At 36.3% G+C, this 18,774-nt stretch overlaps 1 protein-coding gene across 3 annotated transcripts; it reads left to right on the top strand.

The window, feature by feature from the left end:
- Positions 1–7,376: 7,376 nt before the first annotated feature.
- LOC107811028 (protein SUPPRESSOR OF FRI 4) lies at positions 7,377–17,628 on the top strand. Of its 3 annotated transcripts, none has more exons than XM_016635870.2 (7): positions 7,377–7,808; positions 12,876–12,976; positions 13,654–13,765; positions 15,016–15,419; positions 16,246–16,400; positions 16,489–16,542; positions 17,277–17,628. In XM_016635870.2, the coding sequence occupies exons 1-7, from the start codon at positions 7,615–7,617 to the stop codon at positions 17,346–17,348; spliced, it is 1,092 nt and encodes a 363-aa protein (XP_016491356.1). In that variant the 5' UTR covers positions 7,377–7,614; the 3' UTR covers positions 17,349–17,628. The 3 variants fall into 3 exon arrangements, with proteins under 3 accessions (XP_016491356.1, XP_016491355.1, XP_016491358.1); XM_016635872.2 differs by adding an exon at positions 10,605–10,692 and having other exon boundaries at positions 7,391–7,808; positions 16,489–17,628; XM_016635869.2 differs by having other exon boundaries at positions 16,489–17,628.
- Positions 17,629–18,774: the final 1,146 nt, after the last annotated feature.

Here is an 18,774-nt window from a genome sequence, read left to right as displayed (position 1 = left end):
CATAGTAATCAATTATGCATGGTATGCTCGTGTAAGCGTATGTTGTGAATACATATATATTGATGCAAATGCATGACATACCCAACCAAATGCTAGCAATGGCGGTCTCTCCCGGTAGCTAACCGGTATCATATTGCCAACCTGTGACCATCTGTACAATATATATAATTTTTCAGGCAAATAGGCCCCTTACCTCCGATTATAGCTCGAAGTCCATGCATAATATGCCATGTATGATATGAACTTTGAATGCACATAATAGGCCATAACAAGAACTTAGCCAATCTTGACTCATAGGTACTCTTATCCTCATAATCTCATAATCACCTTCGTATCGCATACAATTGTCTCGTGGAACCTCATATGTTTTCTTTGAATAAATAAGCTTGAAAACTTAACTCGACTTTTAGAAAGATAACTTAACTCTAAAGATGTTCATAAAAAGCTTAAGGTGCTTCATTTAGTCCTTATACCCGATTTCTTGATAATTAGTAAATGAAAGTATATTAAAAATCAAGTGTTTTAATAGTTTAAACGTAAAATTTATAATTGAGATATTTGGAAATAGATGTGTCACTTTAGAGATTTTAAAATATACTTTAACAAGGAAGAAGGACTGATCGTAAATACTACATGCCTTTATTTTGTTTAGTCACACAACCCAAAGACGAATAAGAATTCATATATATAGACATATGGATAAGAAAACCGACAAAATGACATATATAGATGTCGAATACCCTAATTAACCGAACGAGTGGAATATCAACCTAATAGCATCATGAAAATACTTCAGCTACGATCCCAATGCCTTTCAAAAAAGGTCTTTCTAGCGATAGAATAGTAAAATATCACATTTGACGTCTTAGGAATTTCCAAGAATTCGTGCAAAAAGGAAGGACAGAGCTTAGCCTTAACATACCTTCTCAACGAACGTCCGAATGCCTGTAGTTCCTTCACGAAAGTTGTTCCTTACGTCCTAAGCTTCGCAAACACTATATATATGCAACTTATACACACCTATAAACAGTTCATAATTGAGTTTAAATCGGCAGATTTTCCATATGGCCCTAACTTGACGAAACGTCCGTAGAACTTTGTAAAAACGATCATAAAAGACTCCCTAGATGATTACCTCGGAAAATCAAATATAAAGCTTGAAGAACCAGCAAGAACAACAAATTCCTATCTTCCAAAAATAGCTACAAACACAGCTAATAGAAGGGGAAAACGATTGCAAAGCGTAGAGATTGAGTTTCTAGGCACGAGGACAAACTTTAACGGTAGAAATCGTTAAAAATGTACCTTAATCACTCAAGAACACCATGGAACCCTCTCTTCAGCTCCCTCACTGTTTTGTGACGAAAATGAAATGTTTTGGGGTCTTACAAGTCGGATTTTCTGACTTATACCACTTGTTTGACTCGACTCGGTTCGCGACCCGGTTCCAGCCTAGACAGTCCGGGGTAAAATAGTCATAACTTTTTACTCCAATGTCCGTTTGATGTTTTTTTTGGTTGCGAACTAGACTTGTAGACCTTCAATTTGATAGGTTGTGGGTCCTATAACTCATTATATATTGGGAGAAATGATCTGATACATTTGACCCAAAGTTTAGAAACATTATTAGAGAAATTTACGATAACCTTTGCCGACCTTTATTTTGCAACTTGCTTGATTCCAAAACTTAACATGTGACCCGTGTGATATTATAATACCTCATAATATACTATTCTTAGCATATTAGACACTCTTAGTCTTATCCCACAGGTGCAAGTTAACTTAAACCTTCCGAACGCACGGGGTGCTACCCGAGCCATTTCTTTAACCACGAACCTTTGTTTAAGGGATTCCTTTGACCTAAAGCTTTAGTTAGTTCCTTGATATTACTACATATTTTTAGTCTTATTCTCCCAATGTGCTATACCCAATCGTATATACCTAATATAACCATGCCACGTTACGTATATTACGTAAGAGAAGAGAAAAAAACACATGGGGTCTCACATCTTGGCCATTTCTTATCAGTTCAACATTGGAAGTCAAACGTTGTACCATCTAAAGCCAACCAATCATATACAACAGTTTGGGTACGGCTTCCACAACTTCCAACAGAATTTTATGACGGAAAAATCTTGGAAAAAGTAGGCAACATGATTGGAAGACTACTCAAAGGCGATGCTTGTACATCCACTACGCTACGAGGTAGATATGCTAGGCTCTGTGTGGAACTGCCATTGAATAAAGCAGTCAAATCCAAAGTATGGATAGGATCACACAATCAGGAAATCTTGTATGAATGCGACAAATTACTATGCCTAAATTGTGGATTCTTGGGTCACTCAGTAACTCAATGCTCCTTTTCCAAACAACAAGAAACCACCCAGATACTATATGAAAAGAAAGGAATCAACATGAAGATGACATGCAGGAGCAAACTCACAACAATGATGAATGGAAGACAGTCACGTTCACCAAAGTGAGGAAAATAACCATGAAGAAAGAGATCCCAGAATCATCAAGCAAGGCAGGTATAAATGTAAATATATTTGACGCCAACACAGGTAAATTCCTCAGCTCTCAAACTCTTAATTATAAAGTGAGGCCTAGAAGCCCGTATTTGGATATGAATATGACTGGAAAAATCAACAACACTGATGATCAACAAAAGCATGAAACTAAGTTACAAACAAAAAACCACTTTTTAATCCTGATGGAAGAGGACATGGTTTTGGACAAAACCATAAACCAGCCAACGGATAAAAAAAATTATTAAAAATTAAAAATGACTTACCAAATAATACCTCTACTAATGGACAAGTGTCAACCCTAATGGAGGACACAACTAATCAACATCACTTAAACACTTCAAGTAATGTCAGTAACCCTCCTCCTAACTACACTTATAATATCAATGACACTAAACCTTTTAATAACAATACATTGCATGCCTCTAATGACATATCCTACTTGTCCGCCTCTCCAACACTCATGGAAAAAATGGCCAATGACATGGGACATGTATCCCCAGCCCAGTCTACCAATTTCTCTAATAAAAATCATATGCTAACCCTCTCAAATAACATGCAAACAAAATCTTCTATCATTGCAAAAGATACTGCAATCTCTTTTAAATCCAAGAACTCCACAACTCACCCTATAAGTTCTCTAACCTATCCAGATAAAGCCAAGGATTCCTCTATCACAAAGGAGGCATCACAGTCTTCTTCACATGCTTCGACTCAACAGAATCCAAAACATGGCAAAGCAAGCTCCACTCAACCCTCAAATGCAAAATATCCCCACGATCTTCATTCAACCACTACCAGTAAACCACCAACCACTGTCTTGGGTAGAACTAGGGATAATGGGACATGCCATATCATTCAACATAATGTTGAATGGAAGGGAGACAGTGATAATCTTACAAAACTCCCACTATCTAGCTCAACTGATATCAGAGGGCATTCGACTTTCTATGAATAACTTCATGAACCATATCTGGGTGAACAACATCCGACACCTTGTGGCTCCAAACTCAACTCCAAACATCATTCAAATGATGATAAGGGAGTGTAACATGCCACCTCACTTTGTTCCAATTCAGAACACCCATCCTGTGATGGATCTACCCTTCTTCACCCCAGAAATAGCGACGAGCATCAACCTAATGTTCACTCCTTGGGATGTACATGCACCCCAAGCAAAACCACCCCAAGCAAAACCACCTCATGCAACTACTGCCACCCCCCATCAGAATCAAACACAGCCTTAAACCCAACCAAACCCGCCAAATCAAGAGGAAATGATGGAGGAGGAAATGATGGAGGAAGCAATGGAACCACCCGTCAACTTACTACCAGAACTAGTGGTAGACGATTCAAATATCGACAAGATAAAGGTATTCATCTTCACGGAGATGCAGGAACAGATGCAGGTGCTCAATTGTCCAGTGGCACTCTACAAGTGCACCATGGACATAAGGCCCCCAATAGATCTCAGTGGGACAACATGCAATGATTCTAGTTCCCTTTCAAAGGAGGAACTCAGTTCATGCACCAAGAGTGCTAGAGAATGGATACCTTCACAACGGGACAATCAACATGAATAGGCCAATCTCCTTCATCATTTGGAATGTGCGTGGGGGAAATAACGACACCTTTAGTCTTAATCTACGGGAAATGGTTGACATGCATCACCCTTGCATGATCACACTATTGGAAACTAGGATGGACAACCACATGTCTCTCATAAACCCCTTTGGATTCTGATATGATAGAGATTTCGGCAGAAGGGCAATCTGGTGGCATGTGTGGGATCACCATATGGTCAATATCCATAGTTTTGTGCGTAGGAATCAAGAAATTAGTGCTACAATTGAGGTAATCCCTACTGGAAAAACTTGGTTATTCACCTCTATTTACGCTAGTACTAATATTAATCTAAGAAATCAAATGTGGAACAACCTTATTAATATTAATGCTAATTATCAAGGGCCTTGGCTAGTAGGAGGTGATTTTAATGATGTTCTTGACTCTTCAGAAAAAATGGGTGGTAACCAAGTGAATAAGAACCGTTCTAAATATTTATGGAACTGTATCAATAGTTGTAACCTGATTAACCTAGGTTTTAAAGGCTCTAAGTATACTTGGACTAATCATATGAAATCAAAAAGGGGCTTAATCATGGAAAGACTTGATAAAGTATTAGTTAACAGTGAGTGGATTAGTTGTTTTCCAAATGCTTCAGTCACTCACCTTCCAAAAACCCATTCTGACCACAATCCCTTGCTTCTTGAAATAATCCCTAGACCAAGTACCACACTGCCTAAACCCTTTAGGTTTGAAACATATTGGTGTAGACACCCATATTTTATTAATCTAGTAAAAAGAAGTTGGACTAAGTATAACTATATAACCTCGACAAACTCTTTTCTTACTAATATTAAATCTTTGAAGGATGAAACTTTTGGAGATCTATACAAAAAAAAGAATCTTAGCTAGATTAAAAGGTATACAAATTTCCAGTCACTACTATAGAAGCCCCTTCCTTCAACAATTGGAAAATTCCTTACAAATTGAGTATAACAACTTCCTAAAAATTGAGAATGATTATTGGAAGCTAAGGTCCCGTATTTCTTGGTTATAAGAAGGCAATGCCAATACTAGATTCCACCATACTATGACATGTAACAACAAAAGGAAAAGCAAAATTAGCTTCTTCAAAAATGATGCAGGAAATTGGATTAATGATCCATCTGAAATTTTATCACACGCAAAAAATTATTTTCAAAACACCTTCAACACTACTCATACTTTAACCAATTGGATTAGTATATTGCAAGAAGCCTTGACAACCCCCTGATGTCGTGTGAAGTCACAAATGCAATTTTCTCATTCAAACCGTTCAAAGCTCCTGGTCCTGATGGGATTCATCCTTTTTTATCAAAAATATTGGAAAGTGATGGGTCCTTCTGTCATCAACTTATGCCTTCAAATTTTCCAGAATAATTCCATATCAAAAGGTATCAACAACACCTACATCTGCCTCATTCCAAAAATTTACAATGCCAATAATTTAAAAAATTTCCGTCCAATAGGTCTCTGTGATACTATGTACAAACTAGTGACAAAAATAATTGCTAATAGATTGAAACCCTTTCTAAATGATCTAATTAGCCCATACCAATCCAGTTTTATCAAGGGAAGGAGGACCAGTGATAACGCGATCATAATCCAAGAATTGATTAATCAATTCAAGAAAATCAAAGGGAAAAGGGCTAACATGATCCTAAAAATTGATTTAGAAAAAGCTTTCGACTGCCTTGAATGGTCTTTTATCTATAGAATGCTAAAGTTCTTTCACTTTCCCCCATCAATCTCTAAATTAACAATGAATTGTATTTGTAGTAGCAATATAGCAATACTAGTCAATGGTTCAACCACTGAATTTTTCAATCCTAATCGAGGGATCAGACAAAGGTGTCCCATCTCACCCTATATTTTCATACTCTATATGAAAATGTTTTCTTGACTCATCTCCTACGAAGTTGATATTTGCCAATAGGACCCAATTCACTTAAATCCTCGTAGTCCCGAAATATCACACCTCTTCTTCGCAGACGATCTCACTCTTATGGCCAAAATAAATGACAAATCTTGCAAAGCTATTAAAAAATGTCTCACCATCTTTTGCGATCTATCTGGTCAAAACATCAACTTACAAATATCTAGGATAATATTTTCTAGGAACTGCTCTCCTAATGTATCAAAGGACATGGCAAATTTTTTTAACATTCAAATCAACAACTCTTTTGGGAAATACTTAGGATACCCCATTCTCCAAAATCAGCCTCAGTTGAAGATTATCAATTTATAATTGAAAACATGTAGAAAAAATTAACTGCATGGAAAGCCAAATTTTTCAATATTGCGGGCAGAACAATATTAGCTTCCTCCTCATTAAATTCTATACCCAGTCATGTCATGCAATATACATACCTCCCTAATAAAGTTCTTAACCAAATAGATCGTATCCAACGTAACTTCATCTGGGGAACAACTGACAATGCAAAGAAAATTCACTATGTAATCTGGAATACTGTTACAGCTACAAAGGAAGAGGGGGGGTCTAGGACTAAAAAAGGCCAAGACAAAAAACCTCATTTCCTTTGCCAATCTTGCATGGAGAATGCTCTCAACCCAACCACTCTATGGTCCAAAACTATCATCACTAAATACCCCAGAAATACTCCAAAAATCCAAACCTCTTTCATCTGGAAAAGCATATTGAAAGGATGGTCCATCCGCTCAAAAAGAATTAGGTGGCAACCAAGCAAGAACTCGAATTTGGACCTATGGAACTCCACTTGGATTCCAAACCATCAATCACTCAGGGCTTGCATTGAAGGTCCCTTAACCATAAAAGACTCAACTCTAAGACTCAGGGACATAATTTCCAACCTTGCAGGTCATTAATGCTTAAGGAGAAGGACCTACTACTACAATATAATTTCAGACAAGATAACTCAGTGGCGGATGCATTAGCCAAGGAAGCAAAAAACAAGCAATATAAACCAGGAAGCATAAAACTTTTTGCTAATCCACCCCTTTTGTAAAGCATCACCAGACAAAGGATCAAAGTAAGGAATGCATCAATATAAAAACAGTATCTCTTTCAATATGCAATATGCTTAGGGCATTTGGTAACAAAAATGTCCCCGCTAGTAGTAGCATTTTGTACTCAGGGCTACCTACCCCATAACTACCTCTACAACATTATGACATGTAATATGTCCTTTATCTAGTATATCTAATAAACTAATATAAATCCTATTATTACTCAAAAAAGATAAATACAGTCCATCTTTAAACAAAGGAGAAAGAAATTTATTCTAAAGGAAAAGAAAATTTCATTATTAGGAAGTGGCTCCCTCCCCCTCCCGTTTTTTTGAGAAACCCTAAACTCTCTCCCCCTTAACAAAGAGAGAGAGATAGAAAAACCCTAGCACCGAACTGATTTCTCGAAAGCTAATAAATCGGCATACGTTGATTACTTCCGATTGGCTCCAACTGCAAAAAGGCGGAAGGAATTTAGGTGTTCCGTTGAGGAAAAATGGGGAAGAAGAAAAAGAGAGCATCCGATAAAGTATGGTGTTATTATTGTGATAGGGAATTTGATGATGAGAAGATTTTGGTTCAGCATCAAAAGGCTAAACACTTCAAATGCCATGTTTGCCATAAGAAGCTTTCCACTGCTGGTGGCATGGCCATTCACGTTCTTCAGGTTCACAAAGAGACCGTCAGCAAGTGCGTAATTTTTTTGATTTTGATTTTTATTTTCTATAATGATAATTCTCTAGCTACATTCTCAACTTTGCCCTTTTTAGCCCTCTGTTTTCATAGATGTCTTTTCGCATTGAATGCGGTATTTGTATGTTTTGCTGTTGTTGCTGTCAACATACTAGCTAAGTTTTGCCTTACTTTAGCTCTCATATATAGAAGATTGACTAATATTTGAAGTAAATACCTCTAAAATGATGTTTACAACAATACACTTTTACCAATTCCATAATAGAAGGAGAAGGATTTGTTCTATTAACTACCGGCATCCTCTCAATTGTGACCGATTAAATCTGCCTACCGAGGCTAATGCAGATGGAGGAAATCACATGGTCGTTCTTTTTTGTGTCTCCCGAGTAGCAGGATGAACATAAGTAGTCTAAAAGGATGTCTTTATTTTAATGTAATTTTTGGCATGAACAGGAAATACCAGTGTGTATAGATGATTTGGATAGGTAATTAGGATTTATTTCAATCTTTCTAAGTCTTGGTGGGTAGAGTTACTCGGTACTTGTGCTGGTGGGAGGTACTAGGTATCCGGAAAATAGTCGAGGTGCAAGCTTGCTTAGACACAATTTTTATAAAAGAAAAGTTGATTGTTGATTAGCTTCTAAGACTTTCCCAACTTGGCATGTTGTATGAATGCCACTTCCTTTACCTGATTTATCCAAAGACAACCAATTTTAGAGGATTTACATTAAACAAATTGAATATACTAGTAATTTAAATTATAATTTGTCTAAGAATTCATAACCGTTCTGGTGATCCGGACCAGGCAAACCGGTAATTGGGCTAATTTGTTGGCCTTTGTAAGGTTATAATGGAAAACTCTCTTATTTTTAAGCAACTAACTTTAATCTCTTTGTCGATGTTCCCCACTTTTTTGCTCCATATATCCAGATAAACTAATTGTCTTTGCTATCGAAATTTCACGTATTTCTTGGATGGTTCTGATAGATGATGTATCTTTTTTTTTTTTTTTTTTTGTAGAAAATGCTTTTGCCCTGTTTAAATCTTTATATGTGAAGATTACTCTTCTTTCTTTATTTGTTGTTATGTTATTTTTTAATTGGGCAGGGCCCCTAGGGTTTTGGTGTAGTGGTAAAAATGCAACTCATAATGTGTGTGTTAGACGCACATCAAGGATTCGAACTCTTGGCGCACACAAAGGCCTAGTGTTTAAGCGGAGAAGGGTAGAGGAACATACCCATTATCTACTGAGTGTCAAACCATGCGACGCTGGTTGTCGAGGATTTCTCAGTTATTAAAAAGATGTAGTTAGGTCTTAATTAGGTGGAGTACATAGGTGGCAACTTGTCATTTTTTTATTTGGATACCTAATCCAGGGCTCGACCTATGAGCACTTTATGTTCGAAAATGTGCCTTATTGAACATGTCTCGCGTGTCTGCCTCTGCCACCCAAAATTGAGTGTGTTTTACCAAGAAATGGAGTTTTTGATAGAAAAATTGATATTGTTTCAAGTCCTCTTCTCCAGATTCAAAGGAGAACCCTTCTCCTTCTTTTCACTAGTTATTTGCCACGTCAACAGTTAGTAACATCAACGCACTTTAGCTTGTTTCTGGAGCTTACCCTGTTATTAAGGGGAAAGGACTGCAAAGGATTCTGTTAAGAGAAGCTTTAGCCCTTGAACCTGAAACGACTTTTATGGGCTATCTCAGTGGTGTCTGACTTTAAGCTACAAAGCAATGCGAAGTGAGGGTTCGTCGCTTTATGTTGGAAGCCGTTTGTTTAGGATAAAGTTTGCGCTTCATTGTACAATGAAGCGCCCAAAGCGACCCCTATTAGAAATGGTTGTTGAATCCGAGGAGTTCTTCCTATAGGCACTATTGTATGTTGGATGTTGAAATTGGTTATTTTAGTTGAACTTTGATTATTATAGTATTAGGTTAATAATGTATGGTATTTTTAATCTTTCTTAAAATGTGTGATTCACTTTAAAGAATTTTTTGGTTTATTTCGTTATTTTCGCTTCACGTCCCATGAGCTTTTTCGATGTTTTGGGCCTTTTTGCTTTTAAGCTATATTCGATATATATATATATATATATATATATATATATATATATATATATATATATATATATATATTTGGGATGGATCACTTTTGAAAGACTTATGTTGGATCTAGGGAGAAGCAGTTGTAAGGAGAGAATTAAAATTTTAGTAGAATAATGATGGGCCATGTGGAAAAAGAGGGAAAGGCATGAGTATAACTGATATGCATGAGAAACATGTTGTTGGAACTAAAAAGAAACAGAAGAGTCGTTTGAATATGGTTTGAAGCACAAAATGGACACTTTTATGGGTATGAAATGGTGGGTCATGTGGATGGCTCATAACATCATGTAGATTTTGTGGAAAGAGAGATATAAGTTGAGTTCTTAAGAAAAAACGTCCATTGATAGTACTTTGCTTACTGATAAAAAAATGTCTAGATAGTATTAAATTCTCGCACCCAAGGGTGTGGCCTTGTGGTCAATGAATTGTGTGCATACCTTGGGGACCAGTTTAAATCCTAGCAGAGAAAAAAAATTAGGTGATCTCTTTTTGATAAGAGAAATACGAGGTGATTTTGCTTTGGTTGTCATAGTTATCCCGCACTTGTTGCTTCGGTAGGTGTGGGTACATTTAACTCTTAAGCTCCTTGGAGCTATAAAGTGTTTTTGTACCTATTTACTTGCTTAGCGTTATTTGGGATTTGAATACTTATTTACTTATAAAAACGGTTCTTTCTTTTATCAGTAAAAGGAAAATTCCATTAGTAGCAAAACAACACTAAGGAGGTGCTTGGCCATTTTGCATCAGGATCATCAGCAAAAAGCAAAAACTGGTTAGCTCTCCTCTATAAACACCACATATCCATGTAAAGATTCTATAGTGTCTAACATAGAGCATCATTTGCCCTACTCCATTTTACACCAAAAGAAAAACAAAAAAAATAGAAAGTTGATTTTTATTTATCTTTAGTGACCCTCAAAGCCCCGTTGGTTCCTTTCGTTCCTTAAGGTCCACCAATGCAGGCTATGATTGTGATCCACTTCTTCGTAGTTTCTTTATCTTGACCTTTCCTGTATAAGCATCTTAGCAGGTCAGATATAGTCTCAGGCATCGCTTGTAGCCCATCATGCACAATATTACAAAAAAACAATGGCTCTTTTGAGGAAAGGGGAAAGGGAAGATTTAGAAATTTCCTTTCTGTGCTTTTAGGAGTGAATTTTTGAGAATACAGATTTGTGTTTGAAGTTAAATGGAAGTGGTTAACAAGAGTTAATTTGGAAGATTTTGATACATATGATGATGCTTAAAGGGAGAAGCTTTGATTCTTCTTATAATTTGGTAACTAATGGTGTCTTGGTAAAGTATGAGTATGGTTGATGGAGATGATTGAGCTTTCAGGTGAAGGGAAAAAATTCCCTTTCATCTAACTACCGGAGGATGATTTGTTTTTCAAAGTCAGCTCCCATCCCACAAACAGTGGGAAAGGAGGATGAAGGTTTTGCAGAGATAGACATTGTACAAGAAATATTGTTAATTACGGTTTCTAACATATATATGTTCCATATATTCCAAAGGAAAATGAAGATATGCTGTTTCAAATTATTCAAGGAAAATAAAGATTTTTATTGTAAAAGATAGAAATTTGCATTATGCTGCTTCTAGGATCCTCCTCCTCCTCGTTATTGCATTTACTTGAAAACTTGCATCTTTATGAGCTTCCTTCTTTAATCCCTCTATTAAAGCTGTTCATGAAAGTGTAATGAAAATTTATATCCAATTGAGTGGGTGCTTACTTTTGAATACAAGTTCAAGCAGATACCTTGAAGGATGTGTAAGAATATAGTTCTGTTAATCCGAATATTTTGGGATTAGCTTGAAAATTTGGTCATATTAGAGAAGGAACTGTTAAGTTTTTTATTCTCCTTTTGAATTTATAAAACAAAAAAAAGTATCGTTATGTTAAATAGTCACAATGTGACAAATGGAGAAAGTTTAAATGTAAATTTTGTTCTGCAACCGGTAAGGAAATTGTGTCTGTTAACTTTGAAACAAGAAAAATAATGTGTAATTTTTGGTATTCTTGTCATGATATCCCTTTATGCGCAATTTTTTTGTGTGATTATTAACAAAATTATTTATGTAACCTGAAAAATAATGCACCATGTAAAGTAGGTCAGGTTTTTGGTTTATACTATAGGGAATATCACCGAAAAAAATATAGATATGCCAATGCCTGATATATTTTCATATTTTAGAATTTGCCTAATGTGAAGTTGCAGAAAGAATAATTTATTCTCTATATCAAAAGTTAAATTTTATAGTATAAGATCATTCTATAAGAGCAGTCTTGGTGCATAATCTCCAGCTATGCATAGGGTTCGGGGAACCATTGGGGTTTTATGCATGCAAAGTTACCTTGCATTTCTACAAGAGGATGTTTCCTCTACGGAAACTTATTTAAACCTTCTAAAACTAAAGAGACTCTTCTATTCTGCTCTCTGGGAATATGGCTTGAATCCTGATCTCTGGTCATATGGCAACAATTTTAGCCGTTGCACCAAGGTTCTCCTTCTCTATCATCCATTAATGCAACTAAAATTTTTTGAATGTCATATTGCATTAGATCTAGTAGGACACATGTGGGTATATGTTCCATATAGGTGATTCTAAGACAAATCATTGAGTATTGCAATAAAACGGGTCCAATGGAGCAAATTGGATGTTAGGGATTTATATAGCAGACCCTTACTTGTTTGGGATGGAGACATAGCTGTTGATGTATACTACCTTAGGTCTATTGTGGATGGGTGCTTTTGAGTTTAAAAGCAATTTTGACCTTGTCTTTCAACCCGCTATCTTTGTAAATTCTTAATTCCTCTTGCCAAATCATCTTGCCTGGTCAAATTACCCAAGGAAGCCTTGGCAGGGAGTAAGTGAGGAGCCAATATGCTGATAATTGTTTGTGCTTTTTTTTAATTATCAAATGTATTAAGCAAGACTATTTGGCTATTACAGGGTACCGAATGCCAAAGCCGGCAGAGAGTCAACAGATATTGAAGTATATGGAATGCAAGGAATCCCACCTGATGTCTTAGCAGCTCACTATGGAGAGGAAGGTATGAGCATTATAGCGATGTGCTTGAATTTGCCATTTGAGTGACATGGAGGAGTCCTATGGTTTGCTGAATTGTGACAAGTAGAGAAGTTACTTTTGCGGTCTCGTCTTGCTTGCTATACCATTGTATTGTTACTATTGAATAGCAACTAATGTGGCAAGAATGTTCCCTTAACTTGGTTTTAGGAACTTAAATTCAGGGTGTTGAAAACTTGAAATAGTGCTACTGAAGTTCAGGGCATTAGTTTGAATATAGTTAAAGAAGTAGCTATCTGGAGCTTGTATCATATTAATATCTTACTTCTATTGGTTGTTAAGTCTGTGTTTCAGTATGGGCTCCTGACTAGTTCTACTTCTGTATAAGCGTGGAACTTGCAGAAATCGGAAGCTTGTTTTTAAGTTTTCAACCTTGCATCTATTAAACTAAAAGCAGTTGATGTTCCGATTTCTCTACTTGCTGTCCTCTGGTTTTTATGTGTTTAAGCTTTTAGTACCTTTGTGTTTGAGCTTTTATTGACTTCCGTTATCTCATCTTTGATTTAATATCAGCGTATTACCTTTTCAGCTTTCTGCAGATCTTTCCCATAGATGCTGCTAGAGTTGTCTGTTCTAGCTTCTCTGCTTTCATGACTACATAAACCTAAGTTTGTTCTCTCACTGGCTTTTATTTTCCTGTAGATGATGAGGCCCCAGCAAAAACTGCCAAAGTGGACATTCCGTCATCCCAGTATGTTGGTGGTGCAATTCCAGGATACCCTCCCCGGGCACCTTTTGGTGCAATGCCACCACTGTATGTTAGTTGTGGAAATGCTTTTTTTATGCGTTCAGAATTCCTTGTGCTTGAATACATTAGGATACTTTCCTTTTCATATGATGTTGCACGAGTTTACTTTTCACAAAGAAAACACTTCCGATATTTGGGATTTGTGAGAAAATATAACCCCATAAGTTGCGAGACATGATCTCTTCATTTGTTCTTGAAGTCTGGAGTCAATTCATTTTTATTTTTTCTATCAAAGCATATGTTCTCCTTGAATAAGTTTTGTTTAAGATGGAATCTGTCATTCGTGTCCGTTTATCAGTATCAAGGAGTATATTCCTTGAATAAGTTTGTGTGTAAGACGGAATAAATGCAAAGAAAAATTCATACATCTTGAAAAAGGAAAACTTTTACAATTTTGACTAGTAACACAGCCATCAATACAAAATAAGAGAACCAAGTCACCAACTATTTCTTTTTAAGAAGATAGACTTAAGAATATTCCAATATGGAGCCCATCCGGGACAGTGATTTAGCAGAAGTCTCTTGTACTAAACTTTAGTTCCTATATAGTTGATTCTGGTCTTTTTGAGGACTACAAGGATCCGGGGGGGGGGGGTCTTGCTTTGTATTTCTATTCTAGGATTACCTAATATTTCTTGATTTCTTCTGAAAGATTCCTATGTTAGGATCAGTATTACTTGGTCAAACGAGCAGAATAATGAATATATGAGATTAGGAATCTAGCCCTTTAATATAGTATATCCCAGCTCTGACTTTGTTATAGTTATGACTGATGGTGTGGCATACCTAAATTTTGTCAACAATTGGTCTGTAAAGAATTCTAGCGCTAGTTTTTCAGGTGTCCAGCAGCATGGGTTTCAGTATTAAAGTTGACCCATTTCTTCCTTGTTATAGTTAGCCTTCTCGCATATTGATAAAACAGAATTATGTCTCCAAGGGATGGCTGAGTAGTTGAGGGATAGCAGTAACAATCTTGAAATTCCATGTTTGAATCCCAACTACAACACTGATATGAACTGGCACGGCAGCACTTATGCTTGTGAGCTCTAACTGGCTACTCGGTGGACTAGTCGAGGAGACTGTCGCCACAAAATAAAAAAGATAATAGGGGAAATTTTAGCCTTGACATTTTTATCTTTTTGTTAACCTTTTCTTCTACATTCTGTTGTTTATTGGCATGCTTTGGATTTATTAACTTTGAATCAGCAGCTCCAATAGGTAAATAAATCTTACATGGATCTGGCCTGTTTGTGCAGCTATAATCCTGCTGTGCCAATGCCTCCTGCTGGTTGGCCAGTCCCCCCTCGGCCCCAACCTTGGTATCCACAATATCCTGCTGTCTCGGTTCCACCTCCTGCACCAATGGGTCTGCCGCAACAACCATTATTTCCTGTGCAAAATGTGAGGCCTCCAATGCCAGCTATTGCACCACCAACACTTGTCAGTCCTCCAGGCCTCCCTGCATCTAACTCACCTGTTCCCGTGTCTCAGCCCTTGTTTCCTGTTGTTCCTAATAACAACAACCTTGCCCAAAGTTCGCCATTTTCAGTGCCAATGCTGTCAACAAGTGTGCCATTGAGCTCTGCAGCTGATGCAAAGAGCTTAATTGACCCAAACATGAGCAACAACACTCCTGCCACCATTGGTTATCAGATTTCAGGTATTCAAGGTCTTCTGTTGTAATATCTTATCCATTCTGTTAAAGGGCTGACACTTTCGACATGGTTCTTGTTGGGAATTTACTTATTGCCAATTTACTGTTGTGACTCCAGATAGGATAAGCAACTCTCTTCTGATCCATTAGTAAGAAGTAGTATTCCTTGATTGCTTCTGGAATTGAAATGCAAAGCCTGTTTGTTGTCCTTGATTCTTTCAAAACTTTGTGAAGTAGTTTTGGCATCTTGTGGAGAGAAAATTTATTAGTTGCTTAGATGAGGTGATAATGTGAATTTTATTTGATGCACATGCACTAATATTTGGGTGAGAAATCAGAAAAAAGTGGAAACTCCATGGTGTCAGATTATTTTTTTGGGTTTTAACCTTGTAATACAATATTTAGTATTGGTAGTGGGAATTAATTTAGGTGTCATAAAACACTACTGTGGATCCATGGGTGAAAAAATGGGACAAAAGGGTTCTTAGGTGCAATTTTTTTTATATTGATGAATTTTGACTTTTGAAGCTGTTGGCCTTACAGTCTTTGTACAGCATGCATTTTTCTCTTATTTCTGACCTGAATCCTTGTGGAAGACTAGAAAAGAACATCCTATTTCTTCCTCAGATAATAATTTCCGTTAAATATTATGCAAGTTATCTTGCCTGATTCTCCGCTCTGATAGAGTTTTTGTTGGGTGGTAGAGTTTGATTTATGATTTTATCTGTCAATTCTTGGTTATATGAGTTATACTTTTGTAAGAATCAAGGCTCATATAGAATGTGGAAAAGCTCTCTTCTTCATTTCTCATTTCATTCTCTCTTTTCTGCAGCCCCAGCACCAGTAAATTCACATTCTTATGCCTCTGGCCCAAATACCGGTGGGCCCTCATATGGTCCACCACCTGTTATTGCAAACAAAGTTCCAGCTAATCAACCAGCAACAAATGAGGTCTATTTAGTTTGGGATGATGAGGCCATGTCCATGGTCAGTAGTCTTTCCGTTTTAATTAATATACTAGTTAATATCTTACAGTTAATTTGTCATACTAAGTGTTGATGTGAAATATTTGCAGGAGGAAAGAAGAATGTCCTTACCAAAGTATCAGGTGCATGATGAGACTAGCCAGGTAAGTTATAATTACCTAATACTTGTATTCCTTCCTATGGCTATGGATATGGCCTTAAGTTATACATATGTCCAGATGGTTGGTGTTAGTTTCATTTCTCAGATTCAGTTGTTTACTATTCTTTCATATTCGTAAAGCAAATTTGTAAGTCTTTCCTTTCTCCTTCATCTTGTTGAGAATAGCTAGTACTCTTGCATGAGTATCTGATAATCCGTTAATTATACTGTATGTTTCAACCCCATAAATTGATGGGCTTCTTTATCTTCTCTTGGCCATTCTCCGGTTGGCAAGCAATCCCAACAGTTTTATGGTCATCAAAGATTCAAGTATGTATCTTCATCATCTTTTGCTGGTAGTTAAAGTAATGACATTTCTGACTACTATGCTGCCACCCACTCAAGGAATCTCCAACTAGCATCACACAAGAATAAGAACAGCGTGTATGTGTTATTCTTGGAAATTCCTTTTCCTGCTGTAGTTACATGTTCTCCTTGAGCTTTACTTTGACCTTAAAATGAGTTGGGTTTGGGTGAGCAAGCATAGAGGCTACAGATATTTGCAAATTACTTTGATTATTTTATAGATATTTATGGTCGAACAGTGGTTCAAATTTGGCCCAGGTCAGATTCTTTTGCCAAATTCAGAAAAACAGGCTATGTTTTTGACTCATACATCGTCTTAATAACCTTTGAGTTTCTATATTAAACTTTCCTGTCTGTGGTTCCTTCTTTCAGATGACTTCAATAGATGCGGCAATAGACAGAAGAATATCAGAAAGCAGACTTGCAGGGCGCATGGCTTTTTAAGACCTGGTCATTTTGCTCTGGTTGGCTGGGTGCTCGTGCAACTGTAGGAAAATGTTCTAACTTTAAAGAAGTTTTAATTTGAGAAGATTTGCCCTTCGGATGGATTCATAGGATGGTTTAGATGTTGTATTCTTTGTGGAAAAAACATATTGACAAGAGCATTCATTTTTACATGAGTTGGAAAAGAATTTGAAATGGAGCACATATGGCAGAGTGGTTTGCCTGGGATATATAACCTGTACTGCATTTGGCTTTCAAGACAGTTAATTGCCTTTTTCAATTCATTTGTGTAATATCATCTTGGAAAATCATCTTTAAAATAGTAAATAACTTGAACAAAGTTCCTCATGCATGCTCGATTTTCTAAAGGCTCAGTGCCCAAAGGGAAGTGACCGATCCAGCCACTTTTTTGTGAATTTATCGGAACAGGATTTGTTTCCAGGGGGGAACCTGTATAAATGTACGAAAAATAATTCATAATTTAAATATGTTTTTGACACTGTCAAGCGGTTAGCTTTTTGCCACTGCAATTAACTATCTGATATTTTCTTGCTGCATTTGGCATGTTAATGGTGTTGATTTATTACTGGATTTTGCTTTTTGATTCGTGGATTTCCCTTTTTGCTTGCTTGTCGTGGGATAGATGATTTATTTCAGTAATTCTGCCCTTTTCTACAATTGTGTAAAATATCATTATTAGGTGTGAGAAATATATTATGCAAGTTCTGATGGTCTTTCCCCATAGAATGCAATAGAAGAGTTCTAGTATTACATTCTCGAAATTAGGTAAATTGCCTTTTTCATGTGCATGAGTATCAAAATTTGTTCTTTCCTTCTAATCCCTCATATACAAGAGACCACATTTTTTTGAGGTCTTGAAGCTAAATTTTGTATCTTTTCTTCCAATCTAATGTATATATAAACACATCTCTAATTTCGGAAGGTCTAACAAGTAAACAAGGCACATTTTGTAGATGAATGGGTATACAAAAACAAATATTACTACTATATTGACAATGCCTCAATACCTAGCAAGTTGATTGTATATAGGAAACTTTACTGTCCAAGTGTCACAAAAAGCGTACATAGCAAAATAAATAAGTAAACAAAAAGAGCACAAAAATGAAAAAGTATATTCCTTTTATATTTTTCACATTAACTAGTAATAGGGTACGCGCGCGTGTAGTCATGTCAATGAATACAAAATTCTTAAAAATTACATAAATATTATATTAATGTGCCCTGAATTATAAAATAAAATTAAATGAAAGTCTTTAATATAGATAGATAGATAAATATTACAACATAAGCAAAATCTTGTTCAATTTTAAATTTCTAATATTAGGAGTCCTACATAATTCAAATAAAAAAATTTAGGTACTTAAAGTCTTAAATGTTAAAAAATAAATAATATTTTAATTTACAG

The sequence above is a fragment of the Nicotiana tabacum genome, chromosome 3 (assembly GCF_000715075.1).
Source record: "Nicotiana tabacum cultivar K326 chromosome 3, ASM71507v2, whole genome shotgun sequence".
NCBI lineage: Eukaryota > Viridiplantae > Streptophyta > Magnoliopsida > Solanales > Solanaceae > Nicotiana > Nicotiana tabacum.
The sequence above is the reverse complement of the archived record's forward strand: the minus strand, read 5'-3'. Positions and strand labels throughout refer to the sequence as shown.

Bases quoted from the DNA above. Each gene is read 5' to 3' on its own strand.
- LOC107811028 (XM_016635869.2), top strand. From the start codon at position 7,615: ATGGGGAAGAAGAAAAAGAGAGCATCCGATAAAGTATGGTGTTATTAT. The intron at 12,977-13,653 runs GTATGAGCATTA...ATTTTCCTGTAG, and splicing joins AGCTCACTATGGAGAGGAAG to ATGATGAGGCCCCAGCAAAA. The intron at 15,420-16,245 runs GTATTCAAGGTC...TCTTTTCTGCAG, and splicing joins CATTGGTTATCAGATTTCAG to CCCCAGCACCAGTAAATTCA.